The sequence below is a fragment of the Silurus meridionalis genome, chromosome 2 (assembly GCF_014805685.1).
Source record: "Silurus meridionalis isolate SWU-2019-XX chromosome 2, ASM1480568v1, whole genome shotgun sequence".
NCBI classification, from domain to species: domain Eukaryota; kingdom Metazoa; phylum Chordata; class Actinopteri; order Siluriformes; family Siluridae; genus Silurus; species Silurus meridionalis.
Genome location: NC_060885.1, coordinates 16025116 through 16047535, shown reverse-complemented (window position 1 = coordinate 16047535; position 22420 = coordinate 16025116). Strand labels below are relative to the sequence as shown.

General features: G+C 35.0%; 2 protein-coding genes across 5 annotated transcripts; both read left to right on the top strand.

Moving 5' to 3' along the window:
* The first annotated feature begins 13121 nt into the window (after positions 1 to 13121).
* On the top strand, positions 13122 to 17820 carry tlx1 (T cell leukemia homeobox 1). Of its 4 annotated transcripts, none has more exons than XM_046864906.1 (4): positions 13122 to 13868; positions 14330 to 14356; positions 15137 to 15338; positions 16087 to 17820. In XM_046864906.1, the coding sequence occupies exons 1-4, from the start codon at positions 13397 to 13399 to the stop codon at positions 16295 to 16297; spliced, it is 912 nt and encodes a 303-aa protein (XP_046720862.1). In that variant the 5' UTR covers positions 13122 to 13396; the 3' UTR covers positions 16298 to 17820. The 4 variants fall into 4 exon arrangements, with proteins under 4 accessions (XP_046720862.1, XP_046720846.1, XP_046720869.1 ...); XM_046864890.1 differs by having other exon boundaries at positions 15101 to 15338; XM_046864913.1 differs by lacking the exon at positions 14330 to 14356.
* Positions 17821 to 18951: 1131 nt separating this feature from the next.
* sdhaf4 (succinate dehydrogenase complex assembly factor 4) lies at positions 18952 to 21564 on the top strand. The gene is made up of 3 exons (XM_046874924.1): positions 18952 to 19112; positions 19221 to 19343; positions 21195 to 21564. Exons 1-3 carry the CDS (start codon positions 19043 to 19045, stop codon positions 21302 to 21304), a joined length of 303 nt encoding a protein of 100 aa, XP_046730880.1. The 5' UTR covers positions 18952 to 19042; the 3' UTR covers positions 21305 to 21564.
* The last annotated feature ends 856 nt before the right edge of the window (positions 21565 to 22420 follow it).

The window sequence follows — 22420 nt, the reverse complement described above, 5'->3', positions numbered from 1 at the left end:
GCCTAGAGGCGTGGTTAGAGAATCAGCTTTACCACCTATCAAATCTCACTAACCTCAAAATATGTAGATTCATATATGAGCAAGAAAATGTTAAAAGGTAGGATAAGTGTAATGTGTAGTTAAATATTTAAGCTTGAACAAGGTAACAAGATTGAGAGGTAAAATTATTTCAATATGAATTATTCCATATTTAAGGTGTACACACAACGTTTCAAACTTATAGAAAAGTTAACAGAAAGTTGCACGTTTTCTCTAAAGATCTTTGTGAACCATTCTTTTATTCATCTATTCAGTCTTTCATATTTACTGATATTTTGATATTGACTCCCAAGGTCACTTTTTATGATTCTTTTATTTATTTGAATGTCTCTATGCCATTAGAAGGGATGATAGTTAACTACACGTTGTCTATATAAAACGAAAACCCTTTAACCCTATTACTTATTTAAGGGCAAAATGCATACATTATGAAGGAAATAAAAAAAAAATGAGATTGTTGTTATATTCTGAAGGGGTAAATGGATGGATTTCTCATATTTGATGTTAATATTTAAATGATTAACATCATAATATAGTTTCATTATTACAAGAGCTATGATAGCTAATATGCACAATCTGCACTTGATGCTTTAAATCAAGTCTACTCAGATAAATAAGAAGAAATTGCTAGGAACTTTTACATCTTTCACACACTACAACACAACATTAAATAATCTGTTTATTGTGTAATTGTCAACAAATCAACTAAAAATACATTAATACAATTTTAGTAGTAATACTTACATTTTTTACTTTATTTTTAAACACATTTCAAACAGTAAAATACTGTACATATTCACAGATCTCTGTATACGCAGATGAATATGTAAACCAAAAACACCCCATGTTCCTCTGCTATTCCAAATCTCACCCATCATTAAGGTACTGTGGTCTGCTACTACTGTGCAACTTCAGGTAACAATAACACATAATAAGCAGGTTTGATAATTGCTTGATTAGCTCATTTGTCACAGGTGCCATAGATACAAATCACTATTTCAATACTGATGTCCTCAATTTGCATGTATAGTAGCAATGCATCATGTGTCAAATATACGTGTCTAAATATTCAATAAAGCTACTACTTAATTTATTGGTAATATTAGCGTCAGTTTAACGTAATGGGTTCTTGAGCCTATTATGTTTGAATCACAAATTAAGCCAATCTGGAACACCTTTTCTTTTCATTCAAAATGTTTGAGCATTTGATTCAAATATCCAATATTTAAATTTTACAGTGTGAGATATGTGGTATCTTTTGTATGGAAGAACAAATCTTAACTGTAATATTCACCATTCATAACAGGAAAGCATTTAGAAGCATTTTTCTCTCCCAGTATAATTTGGATTGCACTTAGGACTGAATTCTTTGTAACCATATCCTCATTGTGTATAGAAATATGTGTGCCAAGTTTTGACTAAGGAGTGTGTGAGCAGTGAGAGTGGAGACGGCTGAACTGCTCTCTGGCAGTTGACTTAGTGTAAGGAGATCCTGTATGGTGTGTGACCTCTGACCCTGTGTTATCACTGCTGACTGACCCCGGGCTGTGTGGAAGTGCCGCTCAGCGCCCACTGGGACAGGCCTGCACACTGTCTCAACCTGCTGAGAACTACACACACACACACACACACACACACACACACACACACACACACCGAACAGAGAGCACCAAACTGAGCAGCACTACAGGTGCTGAGAGAGAGACTGAGAGTAAGAGAGAAACATAAAGGTGAGCCACGGATCCTAACCATATATACATGATAAGCAAACACAGTCTAGGCCTGTTATTTCCATCCTGCTCTGTTTTTTTCCTATTCTCCACACTACTTATCAGCTAATCATCAAACTGTTAATGAGCTGAAATGTGATTTAGAGCAGGGAAAATGCAAAATCTTCCAAACCAGGGTTCCTCCAGTCTGCGAGTTGGAACCCATGGGTATAATAAGAGAACAGAACAGATCTCACAAACCGTCCAAAATAAAGATTGCAATATTAATGTTGCAACATTTAAAAACATTGGGTTTAATCATCGGTTTTATTAGCATTAATCATAATGTAATAGATCTTTTATATTATGGTCAATGTTTTATTTTTTTTGTATCTGTTTGTAGTAATACACTTTGAGGTAAATAAAATAGAGGAGGTTGCAATAGATCTGCCTTTAAACTTGTAGAGATAAGTGAAATGGATAAGAAACGTGCAGTAGTCATTTTGCCAGGAAATGGAAAGAAGGAAGTTGAGGCACTGCGAGTGAGAGAAACAGAGTGCAGGGGCAAAAGCCACACAGGCACAGTACTTAAGTTGTCAGCAGTAAGGATCTGTGGCATGGCTGTGCTAACTGCATTGCTTTATGCTGACACAGACACACACACACACACATACACACACAAACACACACACACACTTTCTTGCTCTTTGCCTTTCTTTCTCTGAGGCCTGGCTGAGGCTGTGTCAACAGCAGCGCTTATCGGGGTGAGTTATGGGCTTGTCTGCAGTAATGGTCTGTCAGACACCATGCCTGTCGGCCTGTCCCATTCGCTCCTCTCCTGCTTTCTCATACCACATCACCAGTGATGCTGCTGACCACTTGCCAAATAAAAGGGATTTGGAGAAAAAGATAGGGAAAGCATTGATTTGATCAGCGAGTGTTCATGTGCACATGCATGAGCATTTTGTTACGGCCTTGGAATTCTTTTGAAAGTTGTTCTGTTTTGGATATTATTCTTATTAACTATTCTTAATTCCAGGTGATGCAGTTCTGTTTAGAGGAATTTTTATTCTTTCACTGGTAAAAACGTTTGTCACTTTCACATCCGCAGCCACTAGAGGGCAGACCTGGGTTTGTGCAAACTTGCCTGAGCTTACTGATTTGCATTAAGCAGTAGCTCATACTCAAAAACCGAACCAACAGACTAATATATAATAAAATCTAATAGAAATGAATAAGGCTATTGATTCATATCCCTGTTTAAATGCAAATTTCTTTTTGCAATGCTATACTTTTCATTTTGTTGTGACTTTATTAGTCTTTACACAGTTTCTTATTCATCTGATCAATTATTTACATGTCTCGCTCTCTAAGCTTTCCCTGGTATTAGAAAGGCAAAATATGAGCTATGCATATATGCAGTAATTCTGTGCCATTTATTATTGGATACTTTTAATAGGAAAATATTTTTTTAAGCCGATGCATTTCACACTGATGTCAGTATAATCCAGACAGATATTCTGAGCTGCCAAAAAAGAAAGAATCAAGCTGAGATTGTGACCAAAACATTGTTATTATATGTACTGAACTTGCTTCTGAGGGCACAAAAACGATGCGGCATACAAATGCTTCCTGAGTAGCAGTTGTTGTAAAATTGTACTTTGCCGTGAATGCTAAAGCCTTTATTTATTGAAATTGTATATATTTATACAGGCATTATGCTAGAGTTCTTGTAGCAGTGCAGTAGTGATAGTACAAGCAGAAAAGAAAATAGCACTGGAATAGTGTTTAATTTTCAGAAATTGATTGAACATAAATTTCAGGTTAATAGTGTAGAAAAACTAAATTCCTTATGTGTTAATTAAAAGCATACAGACTGATTATTACCAGTTTATATGCTATTGTAATAATTTGACATTCTACAATAAAAGTAGTCTGAAAGCAGTTGTGTACTAAAACAAATATATTATGACTTTTGATTCTGTAGTGGTTTTTACAAAGAATTGTATCCTGTTGTATTCACTTATTGTGTTTTATTTGCAATGTGATTATTTCTCATTCCCAATAAATAAAACATGTCCATGTCTCTGGTTGAATTCTACCAAAGCAGGTGGGGGTAGTGGGGGAGTGTTTTTATTGTGTGTGTGTGTGTGTGTGTGTGTGTGTGTGTGTGTGTGAATAGTGTATGTCCCAGTACCTGTATTCTATCTCCATTTGTCAACTGACTTGACAGTGAAATCTATCTTTCTATCTTGGAGCGAGCCAGGCAACAAGAGACAATAATTAAACCTTCTTTTGGACTGAGTTTGGCACAAACCTGTCTGTCTGTGTGCATGTTTTTGCATGTACGTGAGTGTGTGAGAGAGAAAGTGTATCTGTGTGTGCATGCAACTCTGACACTTTTATTGTTAGCACAGATGCAATATCCTGTTTGAGTCTCCTGATGGTAAGTCTTATTTTATCTGGAAGCAAAAGGCGTTCGCATACAAAAACAACCACCAATAAAAAGAACAATTCTGGTGGAATGATTTAACAATTTAAAATGAATCATTAGCATTTATATTGTCCTTATTTAAACAAATAAACAAAAATCCTTGGCAAATGTAATTAAATGTACTTTAATCGAACATCCATGAAAAAATGTATTGTATAAACTACTTAGCAAAAAAAAAGTTTTTATGGACAATAAATCAGTAGTCAGGAAATATGCAGGAATTAAACAAATAGATAAATTAACTTACTATAGGATAGCTTTTCCTATTCTTTACGTTATATGTTAAAGCCTTGTGGAAAAACTTGTAGACAGCTTTTTGTTGAAAGCGGTGTCTGTGTTCTTCCATTCACTGTTGAGAGTCGAGACAGTCGATGAGTTTTTTTTTTTTAAGTATTTCCCAGAAAATATTTTCCGAGAAGTTTTTCTGCAATATTCTCCTGTATTCTAAAGTATTAACTGATATTTAATATTAAAGCAGGTCACCAGTACTGTTGGCTGAAAACACATCATGTTTTGGCTGAATCAAATATTTTAATCACTGTCATGATTTTACCTTTGAATTAAATTTGATCTGTTTAGCATTTGTAACAATGGACAAGGCAGCTTTACTGAATTAAAAGGATAAAGGATATAAATTCATAAATTTGTCCCAATTAATTTATCTCTATAACTTTGTTGCTAATAAACCAACCAGTTTGTTGTTTAATTCTTGCTATTTTTCAGGATTATATATACAATATTTATTTATTGATATATGTAATACATTTTTTTACAGATCATAGATCTGAAAAATGGAAATAATTAAACAACCAACTATATATAATAGTTATAGTTATGTTGGGCTTGGTTTTGCTTGATATGTGAATATTAATGCAATTCCACCAAATATTAATTATTAAATATTAATTTTAGAATAAAATCTACTGCAAGCATTTTTTCATGCATATTAATTATACTAGATTGGTGTATACTTATTTTTTTTTACATTTGGTCAACTGTTTAAAATTAGTTAAATTGTGTATTTCTTAAAAGTATTTATATGTTTATTCTGTGATAGGGTACAAATAACTTTTCATGGTCACTGGCAACTTTTTGCTTCAATTCTGTGCTCATTTTAAATTTGAGCCACACTGGATCTCTCACTCTCTCTGTTGCACTGTCTGAGAGATCCCGAGCCAGAGACCAGCTTGGAGAGGGTAATCCATCTCCATCACTTAAATGATTATCCCCATTAATCTGGTGTAAACTAATAAAGTCAACAGTGCCAGTGCTTGCTTGAACTTCATTAAGTCTTTAGTACATTTAATATGGCTTAATGTCCTCAGCTCGGTGGCTGCTGCTGTCTCACCTGGCTTGCTGCTCCTGAGAGAACTGGCAGAGAGATTGAGGCCGTTTATGTCGTGTTTTATTGCCTTTTTCCACCAGACTTCTGTTTCGAGAAAGACAGTATCTATTGGTATGACATACGCAGAGTGGTGGAGAAGAGTGAACAGTAGCGAACGACAGCCGCGCTGGAGATTTAATTTGCCCAGCTAGGCCTCAGATGGGCCCCCACAGTCAAGGGTTTAATTTGGCTTATCGCGTTATAAAGACGACCCGGGCTGTGTAATCAATCATCAGCCTGTCAGAGGGACAGGCAGTTGTCGTAAGCAGGCACGACTTCCCAACGTGAGGCCATTTTAATTGCCAGCAAATTGACTGCTTTATTGTTTTTGTGAATGTCTTACTAAAGTTTGCTAAATTAAAGCCAATAAAAAATGTCAACTGCCAGCGTGTCCTGCTCTCCCCCCACTGTCTCTCTCTGTCCTCAGTGGGGGAAGGCTTATCGGTGGCTGTTACGGTGCCATCGTGGGTCGTGTTGACACTTGACTGCTGAGTGTGTTTCCCCTGTAAGCAAGTGGAGGGGCGTCTGTGTAGTGTTAGGAAATGACACTGTTTACTAGGCTGAGTGATGCCGTGCTGACTCTGGCTAAACACAACATAACTCTCGCTCTCGCCCACTGTAAAATCCTCCGCTGACAAAATAAGTGCTTCAAAATACAAAAAGACAAATGTATATGCGTCAAAGATAGATATTTATATGCTTTAGTGATTCCTGTCAGCATAGTCATCATGTGAAAGGATTAAGCTATCTGGAAGATATCATTGATCATCATCATGATCAAAAATCATTTTTCTATTTTAGGTGTTTTGCTTATTTTCATTTGAGACCTATTTCAGACAGCTTCTCGGATTTTGTGCTGGACCAAAAAGAAATGCTTTTCCGGAATCCCACGAGACTCATGGCAACTCATGACTCCAGCTTCCTGTCTTGGCTTAACTTTTGCTGTCAGTATGACTCTCACTGGTTGCTTGATGTATATGGTACAGTGAGGTTAAGCCCCTGCTTCTGTTTGGCCAGTTTCCGAATAGTGGTTGTCTCTGTTCTAATTTATTTTTGTATTCACAGAATGTTATTCTGCAGTTCTGTCTGGAACAGAAAATGAACCGAACCACTTTAGGTTAAGCTGACAAAACTTAAATATATTATTATTACTGCAATAAATGTATAGTTAAATCTGTAATGGTTTAGGAATGCAGTAAAGATCATGTATCATGATCCATGACTCCATGAGCTTAATCTTAAGGTTTAATCTCTCGTGTGTACGATTCTTTGCCGTGGCTATCAGATCTACCAACGCAAAATGCGTGTTTTCTGTTCCTTGTACCATTAATCCAATCTGAGATAACCTTTGACCTCTTAGACTCTGCTGCATGACGTGTTAAAATGATCAGTTTGGTTTTTATATATCAGATTGTATGTACTTATTGTCAAAAATGCTGCAGAATTGTATAGAATGATTTCCTTGTAAAAAGATCCAATATATTTTCTTTATTGAACCAACTGTGGACAAATTGTAGAAGAAGAACTGCGGGACCAGTTACACACCAAACTTTTGTCCAGAAGAAATATTAATCATAAAAAGTATGCTTTTCAAGCACCAATAATTAGTGGACAGTTGTTTTTTGTGCTATAAATGCTGTATTTTAAAGCTATTACACATTGGTGCTGGTATGGAGTTGGCTTGTCAGAGTAGACACTAAGCCCTGGCCCACAGCCTCTGTCCATCAGAGCAGATCATTAAGAGTGAGGTGAGGCCCCTGAGGCCATTGCAGGCACCAGCCAGTCTGTGCTGATGTTTCTGTGTTGTACGTTTGGGCTAGAGGATCTGTTTGTTATGGTGTAGTAGACTGCATAATTAGGATGAGGGCAGGGGGAACAAAGCCAAACGAAAAAACACACACACACATACACACACAAAACCTCCTACCTGTTGAAGGCACCATGTGATGACAGATTGTAGTGTCTCCTGTTGCTCAGCACACAGTCAGGAGCTACCAACAGGAAGTGATGATTTGATTCAGCTGTACTCTTGGAAGTTACTGTTTCTTAGTCATGTGTTTAATGAGAAATAATTGGCTTCATTTGCAATGCTATTATAAATTAAGTGGAAAATGTATAAACTTTTAACATACTGGTGCTGTAGTAGAAATAATGTTTGAGATAACAAAAAACAATCTTTGTAAAATGAGTAGTGCTGTTTTGGTTCATATCAGACTTTTTGTTTTCACCAAAGCTAATCATAGAGCTTTATCGTAGAAGAAGATATTTAAAGAAGCAGATACACACGAATTTTATGCACCACTAAGAAAGCGTCACCAAGATGCTTTGAAATGAGACACAAAAATGTGCATCAGCATTCCCTACATGTGCATGCAAAGCTGTGTGAACATAAAGTTCAACATTTTCTTGGAATTTTCTTTGGTCTTAAAATTAAAGTTTTCTGTATTCACCTTTTAATTTAAAGTGCTCTGTTGGTACACTCTAAAAATCTTAAGCTACATCAAAGGAACATACAATAGTATGGTTTTTAATCAGTAAAAAAAAAATAACGACCGCTTTCTCTGTATTTCTTTATATTGAGATGAAGCAAGAAAAGGAGAAAGCCGATGCACAGTGACAGTGACGTTGAAATGAAGGCCTGAGTCAATGACACACTGGGGAATGGAAGGGGTGCTTGCATGTAATGACCAGTAGCTGGTGGGATGAATGGGCTGAATCAATCTATCTTAAAGAAGTAAACAGGTCCCAGCTGGGGTACTGTGGTCAGGATGGGAAAGGGAAGTGGGGCCAGCCATGGAACCTCCCCCAAATAAACCAGGCGACAGGATGCGCCTGCACTTGAGAGTACGGACACACCATCAGCAGCGGGGAGGACCAGCTTTTGCTCTGATGGGTGTCAAGTCCCCTATCAGACCTAGAGTAAGTCCACATGGTGCTGGGAGGAAAAGATGAGTCTTCCCATGTGTTTGTGCGAGATGGGAGTTGGACTCCAGGCAATAAATCTGTGCTTTAATTCATTTAGCGAGTCATCTGTCTCTCATAGTCACTACAAACATGACAGACAACCTCTGGAAATGCACATGCTTCAGAGAGGAACTGCAAAGGGAGTTACTGCTTTTATCTACATGGAAATGGTTCTACAAAGAAATGTAAAAGGGAAGCTAAACTATTACAAGGGCTTTTTTGCCACATCTGTTATTCCTGCCACTCCATTTCAACAGTTTACAGAAAACCCCCAAGCACACAGAATCAGTATCAACACCCTGAGCATTAAAATTGTAGACTTGAACTGCATCTATAGCAAAACAAATATATTAACTGCAATAATTGTGGATGATATTCTAAAACAACATGCATAAACATTTTTAATAAGAACTGTGCTTTCTTGTTTATCTAAAATTGCAGTCAGTTTACTGTAATATTCTGTGAAGCAAAAATCACTTATTAATGAATTACATTTTAAATCCATGCAGCTCAGACCTAAAACCTGTAACCCTGTCATGTTCATGATCAAATCTTTTATTTGTTTATTTATTATATTTAGTATACGTTCTTATGTATAGACAAAGAGATGATTACATCTTGGTCTACCTGATACAGAGAATTTGTCTGTTCACAAAGTTTTCAATTTATATTAAAACTGTGTTAATACATAGCACAAGACCTTTGGCTAAAGGATGTGTCAATCTTTTAATTTGTAAAATACTAGAAGACAGCAAAATGTCTTAATTGTAAATAATGAATTAAACATGGATTGATTGTATCAGAAATCACAATATTTATCAGTGTAACAAGCAATACAATCTAATCTGATAATGGTATTGGTATTTCAGCTACATTGTGACTGACATGTTGTTAAGTGAACGACTCATTAGAAAGAAAGACACAACAAGTTAATGGAGAATGTGTCAGTCAGCACTCCAACTAATCTCAGCACTTAGCTATGAGCAATTGTCTAATATTTTGGTCTTTTTTGTTGTGGTTTAATTATCAATTTATATATTTTTTGTTTTGATGCTTCACTATTAAGTTATCAGAGGTTCATTTTGGACAAATCAGGTCTATCAATATATTTTTTAATAATCCAAACATGCTAATAAAAAGTAAACATAGTCTACGACTTGAAAAAATAACACATAACTATGTCCAAATGTACACATTAATCTATTCTTTTATAATTATGTAATGAGAGTGTATTTACCACCCTATATTTTTTTGTCATTTTCTTTAAAAAATCGGATTTTAAATATTATTAATGAGAATATAATCGAATAATAAAATATGAATATAAATTTGGTTCCAAATCGTTCTTGTTTTTTGTGCAGGAATAGAGAGAGAGATCTTCCCCTCTGATCTGCATAATTAATACACTTTCATTTCAAATTAATTAGTGAGTGTGAAAATGAGACTCTTTCTTCCATCTGTAGTCAGCCCAAAGGGATGGTTTATTCTGAACCAGGTTTAAACGTTGATTAATTTGGTATCAAATATCCAGTTTAATATATTTTTTGTGTGTTTATCAATCCCATCATTATGCAGCATGAGCTAAGTAATAATTTGAGTGTACGCAGTTTGAGTAATATTATCTAAATATACAAAGCTGCACATTCCTGTTTTTAAATACATATACTTTAAGGATAATTTATAAAATATTTATAAATTGTTTACATAGGGATACACAATGTAAAAAGTTTGCACTGTATGAAATGTGACATTAATCAGATTTACATTACATGATTGCACTTCAGAAGTAATACTCAGAAGTAGCAATCAGACCTCTGTATATAAATGTAAGGTATGAGAAATATAGCTCTCAAACCTTGTACAATTTTTTTATTGTTGTTTGTTTATAATTGTCCTTGTTCAATTATTCCCAAACCCGTAACCTATTTTATTTGTGGCTTTAAAATATTAAGAATAATTAATTCTTTATTTTTGAATAAATACTGTATTTTATCCAGGTCAGGGTCACTGTGGATTTTAAAACTGTCCTGGGAATTCTGTGTTGTGAGGCAGGAGAATTTGTCTCTAGTCCATTGCAGGGTGAAAAGCTAAAAATCTTAAGTACTATTGCATTTATAAGCCCCCAATTTTACAAACTGAACCTTTTCCCATGGTAACTTATAGGTCTCTCTCTCTCTCTCTCTCTCTCTCTCTCTCTCTCTCTCTCTCTCTCTCTCTCTCTTTGTCAGTCTTTGTTTCGTTCTCTCTGTCACTCATGGTTTCTTTCTTTTCTCTTTCTCTCTCTCTCTCTCTCTCTCTCTCTCTCTGTCAGTCTTTGTTTCTTTCTCTCTGTCACTCTTGGTTTCTTTCTTTCTCTCTCTCTCTCTCTCTCTCTCTCTCTCTCTCTCTCACACACACACACACACACACACACACACACACACACACACAGAGTAATAGACATGTCTGCTTTTTTGGACCCTTTTTGTCATTGCTGTTTGTACAAAAAGCACATTATCATTATCTGAATTTCTTTGAGTGCACCAATAGATACATTACATATCTACAGATTCAGTCATATTTACACATTTGCACAAGTTTTTGGGCTTAGATTTTAGCTTAGTTAATATTTTTCTCAAGGAACAACATCTCCAATGGAAAATCATCAGTGCTTATAGATTTGATGTATGAATTTCACATAAATAATGTAAAAAAAAAAAAAAGGCAAATTGTTTTTTGTGTTTGTTTGTTTGTCAGAACGCAGATAACTTGTAACTATTAATTTTAAACTCACATTCCAATCTTTATAATAACGGACGTTAAACGAGACCAAGAATCAGTAGCATCCAGTGTATGTAAAGGAATTTGTACAGATATGAACCCATAAGAAGCACTTTACTAAACTAAACATTTAGATCACAAATACATATGATACTCGACCCAACCTAAAACTTTATTACAAAATGTAGGAAGAAAATTTGTTTTTCGTTGTTGTTTGTTATTTTCAAAAAGCCCCTTTAAACGATTGTATTGAGGTTCAGGACGGAAGTAGCCTCAGTGATATACCTGATTAACGTGTCATCACTTCGGCCGCGCGCTTCCCACGTTGTTTCGTCATCAGGGCGTGCGCGCGCACTAGAGAACTAAAGCGGCGATCAGAGCCCTCACGTTTTTAATAAAGTCAGACAGTCTGCATGGAGACACCGAGAGAATAGAGAAGTGTCACCGAGAAAATACGGAGATATTAAAATGAATGTGGAAAAGAAAAATCCATTCTTTATGTTGTAACTCAAAGCAGGATTCCAGGCTTGATTTCAGCAGGACAGCAGTCATTCAGCTCATTAATAAGTGTGATGGATTAGATGCCTTCTGTCTCTTCTTAAGTGGGTTTAGTGCGCGTAATTATGAGATAATTGTCATAATCAAACTTATAAAAGACTAATTTGTTTTGCATTATTACTCCCACATTTCAGACATGAGGATTGCGTCTATCTATTTAGGATAATACTTTATATACCCAGACTCAGTTCTGACGTTTCCAGAGTAAAATATTGCACACACTGGTGTTGTTTTAAAGGCCAAATTGTAGTAGATACACTCACAGAAAAATAACTCACTTAATAAATGTTTCATGATGGTTAACTGGTTAGTCTGAATCATGTAATATTAATAATCTAATGAACCGTGTGTTAAATAATAATTTTTCAAATAGCACAGTAAGCCAGAGGTTATTTTTTATCATTTCAAATGTATTAAAAATGTATTTGACCTATATGCATTGTTTGTACAGGGTTATTTTTCCTACTTAAATATTTATTTAGTTCCCGTCTGCTTTTCTAAACGGTTCATTTATAATGGTGATACTACTTTATTAATACTAAAAATTAATAGGCTTAATATTTCACTAAATTTGACTCCTCCATCTATTCTCTATTGGGAAAAACACGTTTTTTTATATCAGGAAATTGAACTTGAATTTAGATCACCCATAACTTCATGTTTATATACTGGATTGCACTTTTAACGCTGCACTGTGTGAAAAATCATAACACGACTTGTAATTTAATACGATATACCCAACTTGTGTTTTTGATTAACAGAAAAATATTAAGCCTTTTTTTCTCTCGATGCTTTTATAAACTGCAGAACAAAGTTCATGTCAACGAAAATACGAATGGGCTACAATAAGCTGCATTTCAGTCTCCATACAAAGTAAATAGAAAATCCTCAATAGAATCAAATACACGTAAAGCTGTCGCTGAGACCCTGAGCTTTGGGTTGTTGTAAAATCACATGCAAAGGCGTAGGCTTCTTTTTTATATGTAAAAATCTACATTTTCGGCATTTAATCCTTTCATTTACAACATGTAATTCTTGTTAATATTTGCTTTTTTTGGAAAACGTCAAAATGTATTTATGAATTATGTTCTAGAGAATGTGCTTATATTAAACATATGATTGAATCGGATGTGATGCGCTTTAACAGTCTCAGTCAGAGAGGGGATTTGTGACCTTTGTTAGGTCTTGTATATAAAATGGAATCGTCGTTATTTCTTTAGCCAATTGGGTGCCGAAGTCTGAAAGCTCTGGTTTAATCTTACTCGGCCTATTTGGCATTTTGATTGATGCTCCTGTGGCTCCCTCCATCCGGCAAGCTTGCTCGAAGCCAAAAAGGAGGTAGGGGGAAAACGACAAACGACTGAAGTTCAGTGTTTCTCACATGCTCACGTACGCGTGGCTCTGAAAAGAAGAGGATCCGAGCATTAAGCTGCGCTCCTGTAGCTGCGCTCCTGTAGCTGCTCTGGGAGCGCGCGCCTCTCCAGGACCATGGATCATAACCTCGGAGCACATCTCCACCACACACACGTAGACTCCATCAGCTTCGGCATCGATCAGATTCTCAACAATGCAGAGCAAGGGAGCTGTATGATCTCGAACCCCAGGATGCAGGACTTGGACTACGGGCTGGGGAGCATCGTGAGCAATGCCTACAACACCATGACCGGCAACTACAACTGCAACAATACCGGCGGATACAACAGCAATGCGTGCGGTACTGCACCTCACGCAGGCTCGTACAACATGAACTTTGGCATGAATGGGAACGGAAACGGCCTTAACGCGTCCGGGGTGATCCGCGTACCCGCACACCGGCCTCTCAACACCGTGCACTCCTCCATTCCCACAAGCGGCGCCACGATGCACAACATGGCAGGCATGGGCTCTCTGAATAACCTGACCGGATTAACATTTCCGTGGATGGAGAGTAACAGGAGATATACCAAAGACAGATTTACAGGTAAAGTCATATAACAAAACACCTGACTCATATACTAACATCATATCTATTATAATATTTATTTAAATTATTAGCATTAATATAATACAATATACTATACTATACTATACTATACTTATATACTATACTATACTATACTATACTATACTATACTATACTATACTATACTTATATACTATATTATACCATACTATAATAGTATATTATATAATATAAAGAAAAAGTCTAAGGTATTTTTTGCACAAAGCACAGTCTTTATATTGTCAAATATGTTCTTAAAAAATCGAAAATTCGTTTCATATTTTATCTGATAGCATTTCTATCTTTCTTTTTTTTATTTACGTCTGGAGGTTTAAACATTAGATTTCTTGTGACATGTATATGTTACAGTTTTATATTTTTTATTTTACTGTAATTGAAAAAAAAGTCATAATACAAATGTAATGTAATACAAACCACAGAAACGCGACTGCACAGGAGGATAATAGGTAATACGATTTTTATTTCTTTTTGCTTTTGGCTCTCTATAAAGCACACAACATAGTAAAAGTGTTTATAATACCCTTCTAATGTCCCAATATAATATACAGAACCATATTTATTTTTCTGTGAGCTTATGTGGTCGAAATAAACCTTTGTTTGTAAACAGCCACCATTTATTGATTCATTGATTTATGTTTTGTAATATTTATTTTGTATTTACACAACGTCCATTCACATGAAGGCCTATAGTTTATTATTAATGTATCACAAAATTGATTTGAATTACTTAAAAATCTGCTAAGATACATATGCTAAATGTATTTTAGCAAATTGTTAAGTAGTTCAAAGACATTTTTTGATCAATTAAATAATAAACTATAGGCCTTTATGTGAATGGACGTTGTGGACAAATTAGAAGCCATAAAATGATGGGCAATTATTTTCTATCACAGGCCTAATTTAGGAATATACATTTAGAAAACTGTAAATATATATTTCAAATTATGCTCAACATAAATACCGCTTTGTGCTTTTGGCTAATGGTTTAATGCTATGGCTATTTGTTGCATTGTGTGTTTTTTTGCAGATGTTTGTCACAGGAATGTTGTGTATCATGTGCTTCATGCTGTAGCTATAGAATCACTGCTACATGTGAGCACAGAAGTGCTTTTCTCCTATCGCTGCTTTGCTGTATCGTGTTGCTGATTTTGCCCTCTTGCTTGCTTTCGCCCTGTGTTTTCCCGATCCAGTGGCCCTCTCACCCTTCACTGTAACACGCCGTATAGGTCACCCGTACCAGAACCGCACGCCACCGAAGAAGAAGAAGCCGAGGACGTCGTTCACGCGCCTGCAGATCTGCGAGCTGGAAAAACGCTTTCACCGTCAGAAGTACCTGGCTTCAGCAGAGAGAGCCGCTCTGGCAAAAGCACTTAAAATGACTGATGCACAAGTCAAAACATGGTTCCAGAACAGAAGAACAAAATGGAGGTGAGCCTAAATGCCCCGATCTCCGTCTTTAAGGTCAGCATGAAGAGATTGATTTGTCTTGACCCTTTTCGGTTCGGTTCTTTTGCAGCCAAACAAGAATTTGTCATTCATGCAGAAATCACTACAGTTTTAAATGCTGTGATTTCACACACATTCTTCACATATTTTCACATAGTTTTTATAAAATATTTGCCAATTTTATTGCATGGAAATCGCATAAAACTAATTTCATTCCTCACTCAGCGGCTTTGTTTAAACAGGTTCTATAAAAGTAAAGAAGAAGTATAAGAAATATAATATAAGAAAAATATTATATATTGCATTAACAATCATAGCAAAATGGATATACACTTATTTCATTAAAAAAAAGTAAATATTATAATAACACAAAATAGAAGTTAACAGAAGAATATTGGGCATTTACAAATACAATTTTAAACTTTATCTATCTATCTATCTATCTATCTATCTATCTATCTATCTATCTATCTATCTATCTATCTATCTATCTATCTATCTATCTATCTTATGTTTGTCTGTTTGATTGTGGGTTATTACTGGATTATTCATTATGAAGTTAAATATAGAGCCTGAGAATTATCATAATTTGCAATATTATAATTTTCCAATCAGAATTTGAATTTGCTGATTGATCACTTTGCCTTATCGTTTGCTTCTTCTTCCTCTTCTTCTTCTTTTTAATGATGATGATGATTATGTGTGTGTGTGTGTGTGTGTGTGTGTGTAGGAGGCAGACGGCGGAGGAAAGAGAGGCCGAGCGGCAGCAGGCGAACCGCTTATTAATGCAACTACAGCAAGAAGCTTTTCAAAAGACTCTGAATCAGCCTGTAAATCCAGACCCGATCTGCATGCACAACAGCTCCCTGTTCGCCCTGCACAACCTACAGCCATGGACTGATAACACCAATAAGATCAGCAGCGTCTCCACCTGCGACTAGCAAACCCCAGCTCCTCCCTTCTGTAGGCTTATTTGTATAAATCTTACTCTGTATAATTTAATAATACCGGCGTCACATTTCACCATCTATTTCAATATCACTGGGAAGCTGCTTTTTTTCCTTCACGCTTTGTTCTTGTCTCCAGTCTGAACGAAAACGGATCCCACTTGGTAGAGTTTTATTGGCGGACCCACACGTGCTTCACACTTTTTCTTTTGCACTTTGACTTTTCTCTGTTTTTTACGTTACACTGCGCGAGACACAAAGTCGTGGGTTTAGTTGCAACATATTTATGGAAACAGGTTTCTAGCACTTATTCTGGATATACCACGTTAAAAAAGAAAAACAACACTTCTTGATTAAAAAATAATAATAATTCGGTCATTCTGTATAGATTTGTTATAAAATGGTTTTCATTTTTTGATATGCATAGGCAAAGCAAATACAGCAAAAGATATAGTCTACTTTATACATATTTAGCACGCTTTTTCAGAACATAATTACATATTGTCTTTAACATTGCTTCCTGAAATAAATCAGACATAGTTATCTGTAGCCAAACCTATTTTAATACCAAGAGTATTTTCTTGATTTGTCTTCTGGTCAGTGAGGAACCTTGTTTTGCAGTTATAAACAGCTGTATATATTACTTTTTGTCAATTGTATTTTGTATTCAACAACTTCAGAAAATATGTGGTCAGATAGTGTTTTAAACACCAAACCTTCATTCCATTTTTCTTTTTTTTTTTTTTTTAACTTAAATTAACTTTTTTTATGCTGATAACCTGTAGCAAGACACATTTTAGATATCAGATTAGATATTGGATTTCATTTTCAGAATTAATGACAGTTTTGGTTGCATGATAAATGTATGTCCTCCTCGTTGTATGGGGAACGTAAGTGTGTTTGTGATATTAACCATATGCAGATGTGAGAGTGTGGTTGAAACTTTCCGTGGTTATGGAGTATCGTGTTAAAGTCCATCAGCACATTCCAAATGCTTAAAAATAACAAAATATTAAGACATGGGAAAACCAATATCAGTCCAAACATAACAAGAACCCAATAACTGAGCAAACAAAAACTCTTTTTTATAGACTTTTGATTTTGTGAGAAATAATGTCTGCTTTAATAAAAGTGTAACAATACATTTTCCAATTTTTCCACAAGGATAAGCTATAATGCAGTTGTACAGGAAACAGGCATAGCAAATAGCTGCATTCCAGCTGTCCATGGAACTATTGCTGGTATACAAAGGTAGTAACAATTACAGCGTTCACCAAGCTTCCAGACAAACAGGACATCCTTCATCAGCTGTACAAAGAAGCTTCTGAAGCTGTAGGGGTTATAACCAGTGCTGATTTGTTTTCACTGGACACTTTGGGTACTATGCTACAATTTTTAAAACCTCTACAGATATTTTTTTTTTTTTTTTTTGTTTTTTTTTTTTACTAAAAAGTACATTGCAGTATATGGTGGTCAGATATAATGATTTCTATGTGAATAAAATACTTGAACATTGACCATAATGTGTCGTAGGCAATATATTCAGTGTATATTCATATTAGTAATGCTGTTTTACCCAAACCAATTGAACATATTGGTGCCTATTTTTTTATTTAATTTTTTGGGGTGTTTTTCAACCAAAAAAACCCTTTAATTTTTACATGCCATAATTCTCATTATTAGAATTTTCTATTTCCTATTGTAAAGAGACTGTAGAATATTATTGCTCAGTATTACGTTCATGAAAAAAACAAGCTGAGACACAAAAATTATTTTTAGAAAAAAAAAAAAGAAAACGTCCAAGGCATCTTCATGGGTTATTTGGATATGAAATTCATAAAAGATAATGAACACTCAGGTTCTATAGAAAGTCTTTATGACCTTTAAGAATTTAATTCATTCAGAGAGTGGAGTCACAGGGACATGCCACTCATTTGCATTTATGTTTTCATACAGGCAAAAAAAAAAATTCCTAAATCGTGTCTAAATTGTTTGTCTTGTGCTTTGCTTTCTGTTTATTCCACCAGGAGGCTAATTGTATTAGTCATTTCATTTCAAAAAAGTGCTGAATAAACATACAAATGGTTTGTTTGTTTGTTTGTTTGTTTGTTTGTTTGTTTGACCACTTTTAGTGGAGCAAACTACTCATATTGGCAAAACTATTTGATGCAGATATGCACTCATAAAAAAAACCTCTATCCTTCTATAATTTTCTTGTACATTTGCTTCTTTTACATCTTTTTAGTGTAAATGTGCATGTAATGTGTCTCGACTTAAAAAAAGGTTCACTATTAGCCTTAAAGTAATTAAATATATAATTATATATAATATATAATAATCAATATTTATAATCGTTTTAATTAAAACAATGAAGAAAAATAATGATAAAGTACTGCAATAAGAAACTCGTAGGTAGCACAGATGTTACTATTGCTATTTTTTTATTATACTTTAGTTAACCTCTAAAGTATTTTTTCACTGTATGCATTCATATAAAACATGAATATTGCATTATAGTTCAGTTATTTTTTAACGTAATCAAATTTCTGTAACTGATAATTAACAGTGAAACGAATTAGAACAATTTTACGGTTGCGCATATTAAGCCTGCGCATTCACTGCGCTGCTTTACTATCCTTGAATGCATTACGGGTCTTCACCCAAACGATGTACGTCATTTTAGTGCGCCAAAACATTATTGTTTAACGTGCTGAGGTTCTGTGTTTCAGCTGAAAAATAATGTTACGTTTCTGTTCTTTTAACAAGTGTTTGATTAAGAATGGACTGTTATTAGAGTCGATGACTGCAGGTAACTGATGTGTGGATCGTGGCATATTTTATACATACATGCTTGCACTAGATTTGTTGTTAGCTGTAGTTGAATGGTCTATGCCGCATCGTCCTTTCTGTTTTACAGCTTGCTCGAGGACAGCAGGCTACACAACCAGAGAGGATAAGAAACCCCTTCGCAAGGCAAAGACACCGCAGGGGAAGTTCGACACGGATGACAAGGGCACAAGAGCTAAAGACGCCTTTCAAAGTAGGCCACTGACCCACCATTATAAGTGTCTAGATGCGTTTGCTTTTAAAGAGATCAGAGCAGGACCGCGCGATATGATGGCGTAATATCATTATTGTGATTAGGTTTTTATGTAAGATATTGAAGAATATCGTCAGTTTTATTACATTCGCCAATTTTTACTTTTACTTATCTAATACATCGCTTTGTAATACAGTTTAATTGTTATACTTTATGGATACAAGAATATGTGTAGCGGTTTTACAGTTTATTATAATAAATCTAATAATATTAATAAATTTAATTATATAATGTTATATATTAATATAAATATAATAATACATCTATAATAAACTATATCTATAAATAGGTATGAATAGTTTATTGGTACTTGACTACTTAAGAAACCAGATAGAAATGCATTTTAGTTGGGATTTGTAAAATAAATTCTGAGCAAGTTATCTGATCCCACACAAATAATCTTAAAAAAATTATAGTCACTTATTTGAGTGGATTTTTTCTTTTTTCCAACTGCTGTGTATGCAACATTGTGTGGTGGCCTAACGCACTCTGAGGAAAGTGCAGTTCACCGACTTTCTCATACATGAGCCCAGAAAACTCCATGTGTTCTGTGAGTGGCCAAGTACTATTTTGACCATATTTTGTATATTTGGATAGATGAAACATGTTCATTTGATAATTGTCACACTAAAAGAGTTCCTCAATAATGTGTCCATTGACTTCTTGCAGAGATCCTGACAGATTAATCCTTTCATTATCTTCAATTTTTTTTATGGGGCAGGGGACATTTTCTAATCCTATCCAGAGAACCTCTTTACCTTTGAAAGTTAATGTACTGTTATTTCAGGTGGTGCAGTCACTCCTCTGTTGCTGTATGTTTTGCCCCACTTATTTTCAAAGCTGAACTTTTGCCCCAGTCTGTGGTCCTTAGTGCCTTTTAAACAAGATTTCCTTCACAGGCCTCTACTTTGATCAGTTCATCTGTCTCTCGATTCTGACAAGCCTTCTGTTCCTCACTACTGAAAAACACAGCAAATTCCCAGAGGAAAGGAAATCAGGCAATGAACAGTTGTAATGAAACTACTGGTCTTTAGGCAAATCAGGCGGTAGAATCTTGTCTTTCATGCACTGAAAGTCCTTTAGGCACTTTTTAAGTAAGTATAAACTTTAACGAGGAATCTCTTCTGTCAGGCTGCTCTATGTTCAAGGTCTAGTTTGCTGGCTCTATTGTTAGCTCCCTTTCAAATGAATAGGATGAATTTCACTTAGAAATAATGGAAGCCGCTGTATGTTTTAGGACCTGCAAAGCTGCAGTAAATGTTTATTTCTCTTCCTCATATATATCCTGTAGCGGAGTTCTGAGATTTCCTGTGGCGTCACTTGTGGCCTGTGGCTTGTGTATAGCTTTTGTGCATCGTCAGCTTCCCGGCTTCATGTTGACAGAGACGTGCTTTTCCATATGAGGGCTAATAATAAAACAAATTTTAAAAAGTATTAAATGTGAACTTTAATCAAGTTGCAGAAAGCATGATCAATGGAAATGGAATGCAAACGGTCTGATTATATGTATGTCAGTGTATTAGTTCTTTACAAAAACTGCACTATATTTGCAGATTAATAAGAAAAAATACTTGAAAAAAAATCTTATCCACCTTAGAATAAAATATAAAAATATAAACAAAACTTTTTCCATACATCTTGTCCAAACTCTAGGCAAAATTAAATTTAGATGTAAATTTTGTGTATCAGAGATACCGATCGAGACAGAATGTGAATAATATGCAGTATGTGAGATGCCTGGTGTGAAGTGATTTAATACATGAAACCGTAGACTGTTTGTTTACCTTACAGAATTTCCAGATGATGTGAATCCTTACACAAAAGAAAAAGGAGGCCCGACAGGCCCTGAGCCAACACGATATGGAGACTGGGAGAGAAAGGGACGCTGTATTGACTTTTAGGGGACGTGTGCTTCCAATGAAGTGTGTCTAAGTGGAGGTGTGTTATCATGCAGACACACCATGTAATACATTTTAGGAAGGTGACTGTATTTTTTTTTTTTATGGTTGATGTACCTGATATACATGCACTTGATTTACTGTTGGTTTGTTTTTTTGTGAAAGAAAAAAATGACTTTTGCTTAAAAAGTGTGTGGACAAGCCAATTGCACTAATGTAAAACATGAATGTCAATAAGAACAAATAAAAATATCAGAAAAAGATGAGAGACTTCTGAGTTTTTGTATGTGTGTAATTTTTTTTAAAACTTTTGTAAAGCCTTGCTTTATTATTATATTAGTTGCTTTGCTGGTGTCCTGGATGTCACAATGGTGCTGTGATTTGCATGTTTTCAAAGTGTTCTCCAGTTTCTTCTCACCTTCCAAGAATGCCAGTAAGTGAAGTGAGAAAGTGAGCGAGAGTGAGTTTGCATGATTCTCTGTGAAGACTTCTCAGCTGGGGTGTGTACCTGCTGCACACTAGGTATTTCCAAATAGACTTTGGATCTACTGCCATCCTAACCAGGATATACCTAAAATGAATAAATGGACTGCTTTCATTATTGAACTGAAAACTTTCTCACAGATTCAGTCCGAATATACAATAAACATAAAATATTTCAGTTGGATAATGACACTGCAATCATATAAAAGGTATACATTATGTACATATAAATTAGCTTCTGTTTTATGTAAGACAGAGGCACCCAAACTACAGCCATATCATATATGAGAAGAGGAAAACAGGAAAAAATGTCATTTGGAAAAACTTATGAAAAATAAGGACCAGCTTCATGTCTTTAATCAGAGGTCACTTCATAGATTTTTTTAGACACTGAACTTTATTGTACAATAAACTGGACTGTTTTAATTGTACTAATTTATTTGTTTATTGTGCTCTAAATGAGTTAAAATCAGTTTGAAATGTAACTGCATTAGTTATGCAGATTACAGAGTAATATTTTCTATTTATGCATGTATTTATTTATTTTTATTTTAAGTTATGAAATTATAATTGAAAGAAAACATGACAGCTTTAATTTTGATAGAATGCAATTTTTATTTTATTAATCAAGTTAGA

Bases quoted from the DNA above. Each gene is read 5' to 3' on its own strand.
- tlx1 (XM_046864890.1), top strand. From the start codon at position 13,397: ATGGATCATAACCTCGGAGCACATCTCCACCACACACACGTAGACTCC. The intron at 14,357-15,100 runs GTAATACGATTT...TTCCCGATCCAG, and splicing joins ACTGCACAGGAGGATAATAG to TGGCCCTCTCACCCTTCACT. The intron at 15,339-16,086 runs GTGAGCCTAAAT...GTGTGTGTGTAG, and splicing joins AACAGAAGAACAAAATGGAG to GAGGCAGACGGCGGAGGAAA.
- sdhaf4 (XM_046874924.1), top strand. From the start codon at position 19,043: ATGTTACGTTTCTGTTCTTTTAACAAGTGTTTGATTAAGAATGGACTG. The intron at 19,113-19,220 runs GTAACTGATGTG...TCTGTTTTACAG, and splicing joins ATTAGAGTCGATGACTGCAG to CTTGCTCGAGGACAGCAGGC. The intron at 19,344-21,194 runs GTAGGCCACTGA...TTTACCTTACAG, and splicing joins AGCTAAAGACGCCTTTCAAA to AATTTCCAGATGATGTGAAT.